At 35.9% G+C, this 8,451-nt stretch overlaps 1 protein-coding gene across 1 annotated transcript in view; it reads left to right on the forward strand.

Annotated features, from left to right (window-relative positions):
• ptgfrna (prostaglandin F2 receptor inhibitor a) overlaps positions 1–2,320 on the forward strand; it is a 32,521-nt gene extending 30,201 nt beyond the window's left edge. The window contains 1 exon segment of the mRNA XM_051101051.1: positions 797–2,320. Within this exon segment, the coding sequence (XP_050957008.1) occupies positions 797–963 (167 nt within the window). The 3' untranslated portion in view covers positions 964–2,320.
• Positions 2,321–8,451: the final 6,131 nt, after the last annotated feature.

The following is an 8,451-nucleotide window of genomic DNA, read 5'->3' on the forward strand; positions in this document are numbered from 1 at the left end:
GATGAGAGTGAATTGATGCCCATGTCACAACAAGACTTTCTGGAAAGTTTTATTAGTTTGGGTCTTACAAAAGACCTTAGTAATGACTCCAATATATAGTGTATATCAAGATTGGGCAGCTACTGTCCTGGAGGGCCACTGTCCTGCAGAGTTTAGTTCCAACCTTAATCAAACACACCGGCCTGTTGCTTTCTAGTGATCTGGAAGACACTGATTAGCTTCATTAGTTCAGGTGTATTTGCTTAGGGTCAGAGCTAAATTCTGCAGAACAGTGGACCTCTAGGAACAAAGTTGCCCATCCATGATATATTGTGTATAGACCAGGGATGTCCAGTCCTGCTCCTGGAGGGCAGAGTTTACCTTAAGCTGTAATTAAACACACCTGAACCAGCTAATCAAGGTCTTCAAGATTACTAGAAACTTGCAGGCAGGTGTGGTGGAGCTAAACTAAGCCCTCCAGGTGAAAGGTCAGCTACTAAAACATTTCATGAAGGTTTTTATGGTATTTACTAATAAAGCAAACTTGGGAGGACCATGTTGGGATGGAAATTTCTAGAGTTCTGGGAGTCTGTTGCAAATAAAAGGTCCCAAAAAGTTTTATGCTTTTGCATGTGAGGAACTGATGACTTCAAATCCCCTCTTCAGCATTTATGTTCGCAAAGACTACGAAAACTGAAATCTACATCCCCAGTTGCTCCTCCCAAACTTTGCTTCCATAGCTTTTATATTTTACCACATCTGGTGTCATCTTGAACATTTGTGATTGACAATGATCATTCTCTTTGTTGTTCTGCAGTATGGGAATCTTTGAAGATGCCAGTGGGATATGGTTTGGCTGCTGCTGTGATTGCTGGTATTCTGTCACTGCTGCTGGGTCTTGCTGTCGCCCACTGCTGTTTCTCCAGGAACCCCATGCACACGCCCCGTCCTCGTAACAAGCTTATGGATCTGGACATGGATTAAACTAGTCCACCTTTGCACCTCTGTGATCCTGCCCAAAACCACTTCAACTGACTATGCTTTGGGACAGAATGCGGATATGCACATTGCTTAACAAGAGATGGAAAACCTGTTTATATGCACTCCGAGGATCGAGCCACTCCAACTGACTACTCCATATTCCCACTTGGGCGCAATAAACTTATTATTCTCAGGAATAGAGCACTGACTGCCCCATCCAATGTTTTTTTTTTTTTCTTTAACATGCAGCGCATCCTGACTGCTGATAGGATAAGCACCAGGAATTGAATCTTTTGTTTAGCACAAACTTGAGACTTCGCAGTGGCCAAACCAGCAATATTACAGTTTGTACAGCTGACGGTGATGATCTTACAGCAACTAATAGGAAGGACTCTAGCAAAAGAGCCAAGAACCTGTCAGTTATGAGTGTGACAGAAACTTCTATTTTAGACTGACCTTTTAAACTGCTGCCATCCCGGAGGCTTTGTTTGTCACATCGTCTGCGGACGTCCGTCGTGCCCCCCTGCCCTGCCTGCCTGTCAGAGTTATGCTGCCAACAGTGGGGAACCTAAAATGACTGACCTTTCCTCTCTGCGGTAAAGCGTATTGTTGACTCACAGTCTAAAGGAAATATGGCTGATTGATGGGTGCTTTAAGGCTGCACTGCATCATTGTGGGGTCCAGAAGTGACCACTTGAGGGAATGGACCCAACAGGCTGTCAATCGGTGACTTGGCTTGTCTGGCTAGAGCAATTTTGAAGGCCCTGCTAAGTGATGATCCACACTGTTGGCATTAACTCATTCCTCACTTTCTCTTTCCTGCCCACAACCATTGACAAATGCCAATATACATCTCGGTTTCCCAAATGTGCATTGTTGTCTTGTCAGAATGCACTCATTACGCTGGTACTGACACAACTGACCCACACTGACATGATTGTAGTAGATTCTTTACAGATGTACAAATGCTCTTTTTATCTGCCATGTGGTCAGTATTTTTTGAGAAGGGAAGCTGTTATGTGCGAGATGCGGTTTCACTGTATCTCAGAGTGAGTGAGTTATTAAGAGCCACATTTATAGACAAATGTCAAAAGGAATTTCACCAAGATGCTTTGCTTTACTTCATTTATGGATATTATTAAATAAATGTGTTTTTTGTTTTGTTTTATTGTTTTAAAGAATTGTTTTTTATTTTTAGTTGTGTGAAATTTTATGCGCTTTTACCATCTCTCTCTCTCGTGTTTTTTTTAAGAGGCAATAAGTATTTTCTTTTTGTTTTGCTGTTCATTGACTGACTCACTCTAGTTCACAATGACAAACCAACAAAAAATTATTTCTCAATAAAAAAAGTATAACACTGTGTTGACTTGAGATGTCTGTTTATCCCAAATCTGACATGAAGCCCTTGAGAAATGCTTCTGTCTCCTTTTTTAATAATTAATGAAAATGTGTTTTATATGCATACATTTGAGTCATATTTCTTTATTTTCCTTGCAACTGATGCTTTCAGTCTATTTCATTTCAGTTTTTACTTTCCTTCATTTACTTTTAACCTCTTTGACTTATGAGACTCTTTGAGAATGACCCCTTATTGTCCCAGATAGGATATCTCTGGATATTTCTGGTATTTCTGCTGTAAGCTGCTTGTTTTCAAGTTTATTTATTTATTTATTTATTTATTTTTTAAATTATTAACAAAATTACTAATTTATACTGGTATTGGTTGTATTAATTAACCAATTTGTGTAATTAACCAATTTGGTGACTCTAGAAGCTTCAACAACTGTATGTTCTTCAATTTTAAAAAAAAAAAAAAAAAGTGTTATTGAAAGGTAAAATAGACCCACTATTTGAATACTTAAAATAATAATATAATAATGAGTTATTTGAATACTTAGTTGTCCTACAGTGAGTCCCACCCCCCTGGGTGAGAACCATTGCTTTTAGGAATAGCTTAATCAAAAATTAAAATGTCATTTATTCATCTTGTTATTTCAAACCTATATGTCTTTATTTTGGAGACACAAATGTGAAGTTTTTGAAGAATCTTAATGCTGTTCCTTTTTTTTTTTTTAATTTCTCAAAACTTAAAGAAAGACAAAGCCCACTGTAAAAATACTTTAAAAGTAGTCCATATTCATTTTTGTACTAAAAGTGTAAGTTATACACTGATAATTCTTCGTTTAGTAAGGACAATAGTCTAGTAAGCACTTTTGGATATGAGTATCAAAGGGGTCATATGATGGTGCTAAAAAGAACATTATTTGGTGTAATGCAATGTGTTTATGCCTTAGGGTTAGGTAAAAAAAAAAAAAAACAAACAAAAAAAAACAACTTGACTAGACAAAAAACAATAAAACCCATTATAAATGAGGCATTTGTTGCATCCAGTGGGGACAATTATTAATTATAATGACTTATACTGTTTGTTTACTGTAATGTTTTTTTATGCATTGCATTGCATCGCGTCGCATGAACATAAAATCATGTCTGCATTTGTGATCATAGAAATGACAGACAACAAGCACTACTCTATAGTCAGCAGCAAATTCTTTAAATACGAAAACGTACTTGCAGACTGTGAGTCAGAAGTGCCAGACTGTCCTTGCAAAGTTGGATTGCCCCACTTTATAAAAACTGCCTTTGTGTTCACATTGTAGGCTACTCTCCCAGGTTCAGGAAACAATCCTCTGTAAAATGTGCTGCACACCCTTGAATATTTGGGTTGTACTGTTCTGGAACAGTATTGTAAATATAACTTAACTACTGATTTCTAGTTGTGTACTCATTTGGAAGGCCAAAAAAGTACTTTGCTTTTGCAACGAAGCATACAGTGTCTTCACGACATGGCATTTTAGGAAGGCATGGCTGAGTCTTAACTGTTATAAAGAATATCTCTTTGGTTTTGAGACTTTAATCTTTGCAACTTTACAGATCTTGTATATGCACAAACAGCTTGTCACACTCTAAAGATGAAGGAAAGCATGAAATCTCATTATAAATCCCCTTTAAAATGTTAAAGACCCTTTTTTATATATACAAAGACTTTTGAACAAGTTTACACATTTTAAGTTCATTGCTATTTAGTAATGCTGTATTTGTCTTTGTCAATTACACAAATACTGTGAAGAACATGGTTTTAGTTTCCTCTGTCAAGTTTTGTTTTGAAGATATTCAGTAGGGCCCATTGTGGAAATCTGCACTGTCCTAGACATGTGTCTTAATATTATACAACTGCTTTTCTTTTGATATCTGTTTTACCTCCTGTCCTCTAAAGCATTAATGTTAGATACTAAATGGCTTCATTGTAACTCCCTCTCAACAGGTCTCAACATGGGATTTCCTGTCCCCTTTTATGAATGTCTATGAAGGTTATTAGTCATCCAGGTCATTGTGTGATGTCAGGCAGGAGTTTTATTTCTAGAGCATCTGAACTTGTTTCACGAATTTAACTCACTCAAGCAGCCAAAAGGCAAATAAACAGTCTTGCCTTGAGGGGGGCTTGACCTTTGACACCAAGCCATGTCCTTAGAGGTGTTTTCATTGTCTTGACTTGCAAATCTAGGCATTTGTCACTGTCCTTCATTTGAACCAGTGGGTTTTTTATATTAACTTTGATGACTTTAACACACACTGGACAGTCTGAGACTCATTTCTTGTTTTGTACATCTTTGTGTGCTTTGCTTTGATTTCAGCCCAGACCATAAATAAACTGATGGCTACGTTTGAGTAGTTAAGAACACGTCTGGCAAATCAGAATTAGATATGAGAGCAAATGGGGGTGTGGTGTTATTGGATGATAACGCTTCATGCTCTCCATGGCAACTATGTAAACAGTCATACTAAGGAAAGAAGAGGAAGTGTAGATATGATGTCTGTCAGTCAGTTTTACATTGAACTGGATTGTCCTGTTCCCTGTCCTGTGTTCACTGAATCTGACTGAATTTTGTTTAATACCCCTCACAAAAATACCATAGCACAGTGATCACAGACTACAGTATCAGATGGTAATATACCATAGCACATGTATCAAATATTCACACCATGAAATTCATGTACTATGATACTTACATAATAGGCTACTCTGATGTCCAAAACAACATCCTGGATAGCACACGTACATCACGGAGACGTCTACATTTACATCTGTAAGAGCATTTCCTCATCTGCAATACGTCTATAGGACATCTCCTATCAGATGTCAAATAGATGTCTTTAAGATGTTTATGGTTTAGAATGTATGTAGAATTGACATATGTTCAGACGTCTTTCAGATGTTTGTACAAAGCAGATGCTTTCCAGATCAAAAGATCTTTAACAGACATCTTGCAGACATATGTGTGCTATCTTGGATAGTAATACCATTGTATTTTTTGGTAATTCATTGCATGTGGCATGTATAATGTGAAGTGTGAAGACAGTAGGTGAGTCTATCTTTGGAAACAGCAGTAAAATATTTTGGTTTCGATCTAGAGCGCCCCCTGCTTACCATCCACTCACTTTGCAGGTTGTGTCCTACTTCCAGTTTTAGAGTTTCCCAGAGGGTCCCTGTACTCTAAGTCTCAGATGTAAAATGATCTAGAGAAATGTATTGTAAAATCAGAAAAGATTTATACCCAAGTACAATAGAAATGACCAAAATCTATAGCCTACTTAGAGCAACAAAGTGTTTGTACGTTGTTACTAGGGTTGCAAAATTCCGGGAATTTTCAAGATTGGAAACTTTCCATAGGAATTAACGGGAATATATGGGAATTAATGGGAATATACGGGAATTAACAGGAATTATTGGGAATAAACTGGGAATTTGCAAAATTGCAGGAACTGGGAATGTAAATGTAGATGAGAAGAAAAACTTGCAGTATAATCTTGGTTAAAACAACCAGGTTTAATGCTATTTTAGTTTACTTTCTGACCTACACACTGCTCAGTCACATGCACACTGCTTACTGCAGGGCTGTTAAGGCCACACACCCTACATCCACTGTACATTCCTCTATAGCATGCACAGATCAAACTATCAAAATATATTATGGTTAGTGTTCATGTAAATTACATAAATATTACAAAAATATATATGTTTATAACTTCCTTGTGCTGTGTGTAAGCTACTGTGCAACTAAATTATGCCATTGTTAAAACAAATACACTGGCTGAGCAAACATTTAGGTGAGATAATAATAATTTAAAAAACAGTCTAAAAATGACCCTCCCCCACACAGTTCCCCTAGTAGTCACCTAAGAGGGAACCCCCCCCCAAGATATATATATATATTGATATATATATTGATATTACTTGTGTAAAGTAAGTAAGTTTAGGTAAGTTTAACTAGCAAAAACCAAAATGTTTATATAGTATGTCTCATGTCCCAGTGTTTATACAGTAGCAAGCCAGTAAATCAGATATGAACAATCTAAGATAGTTAGCATTATTTCATTTACTATTTAGGAAGTATCATGTGCTGCTAGCTTAAGCTGCAGTGCTATTCCTTATACCTTCTGCTAGCCAGTTTCATACAGAAGTACAGAACTGGTTTGGACACATTCCTATTTTTAATGTTTTCTGAACATCTCTTATGATTTCTTATGTACATCAAGCCCTCATTTATTTTTCAGCAAAAATACAGAACAAAACAGTAATATTGTGAAGTATTACAATTTAAAATAATGGTTTTCTGTTTTAATATACTTTAAAATATAATGTATTGCTATGAAAAAAGCTGAATTTTTAGCATCATTACTACAGTCTTCACTGTCACATTGACGTAATCCTTCAGAAATCATTCTGAAATGCTGATTTATCAATTTTGGAAACAGCTGTGCTGCTTAATATTTTTTTAATTCCATTTTCTTACAGGATTCTTTAATGAAAAAGAACAGCGTTTATTTAAAATATAAGTCCTTTTTTAACAGTACAGTACTGTTCAAAAGTTTGGGGTCAGTATGTTTTTTTTTTTTTCAATACTTTTATTAAACAAGGATGTGTTCAGTTAGTAAAAAGTAATAGTAAAGACTTATATTGTTAGAAAAGATTTCAGTTTTGAATAAATGATGTACTTTTTAAGTTAAATCCAGGAAAAAAATCATCATTTTTAAAATTTGTATTAGTTTGCATGCATGTCAGCTTATAATCAACCAAAACAGAATATAACAGAATAGCACCATCTCTATGGTCAAACATGGAAATAGGCCAGTCTTGTTATAAGGGTGCTTTGCTACTGCAGCATGTGTGGAAATCTTGACCCTGTGACTGACATCATGGATTCATTTGAGCCATTAAATTATTCTGAACATTGTTTATCTTTAGTCAACTTAGTAGTGTTTTTTTAACTAGTTTGAGCCACAAGAGGGCATCCTCAATAACACATAAGAGAAAGTGATTTCTTCAGTGCCTCATTTCTTCAGTGTCCATTCTATGTTAAATGTGGAAAAAAGTTTAATGGCTTAGGTGTCCTGCCTGGAATGTTCTTTAGTGCATGTTTTCTTATGCATTTCCTGGTATTTAAAGCCATTTGCATTGAAAATCTTTAGTGGGATTTGAAGAAAACAATGGTGGCAGAAAAACCAAAGAATTTAAATGAATATATATATGAATTTATTCATGAAAGTATTCTGAATGTTGTTTATCTTTAGTCAACTTAGTAATGTTTTTTTAACTAGTTTGAGCCACAAGAGGGCATCCTAACAATAACACAGAAGTAAGAAAGTAGATTTCTTCAATGCCTCATTGCTTCAGTGTCCATTCTATGTGTAATGAGAGTTGAAATGTTAAAAATGTTAGTTTAAACGATGAGGTAAGCACAGTATGGATTTACACTTCTGTATGTTTTCTTATCAGCATTTCCTTTCCTTGTTGTATTTATATTCACATTTGCATTGTGGGCAAACAGAAAGCTTTGGCTGCACAAAAGTATGTTCTTCCTCTGCAGCTCAACCCACAGAAGTTTCTGTTTCTCATGACACAAATCAGTCCACAGGCAGAGAAATGATGATTTCACACCGCTTTGTTAAACACTATAAAGATATGATCTTTGAAATGACAGAGAACATTAGTGGTGGGTTTATGACTTGCTGAAGAGAGCCGTTCAGCCCTCTACAGTCTCTTAAACTGATTGAGGCAGCATGTTTTGCCTCCATTTGTATACGCATGATTCACTTTCTCAGAAGTATTTTGTTAAATAACCACAAAGAAGACAACGCCATCCTTTACACTTTTATTTTTAGTGAATGAAATGTCAGCATGGTGTGATGTCTGATGTGAGATCAATCAGTCTGTTTTGGCACAAGTAGGCAAATGTATTTCAAGCTGGTTTCACTACCGTTTTTTTTTTTTTCACTTTCTGTACCTGTGAACTTCTCTACAGTTGAGCTCTTAGATTGGTCTTTGACACATTCCACTTTGACTTTAGGTGTTTAGCCCTGTCATTTGAATATTTTACATAAGGTATGAATGAATGAATGAATGAATGAATAAATAAATACATTTATTTA

Source organism: Labeo rohita, unplaced genomic scaffold (genome assembly GCF_022985175.1).
Source record: "Labeo rohita strain BAU-BD-2019 unplaced genomic scaffold, IGBB_LRoh.1.0 scaffold_122, whole genome shotgun sequence".
Lineage (NCBI taxonomy): Eukaryota > Metazoa > Chordata > Actinopteri > Cypriniformes > Cyprinidae > Labeo > Labeo rohita.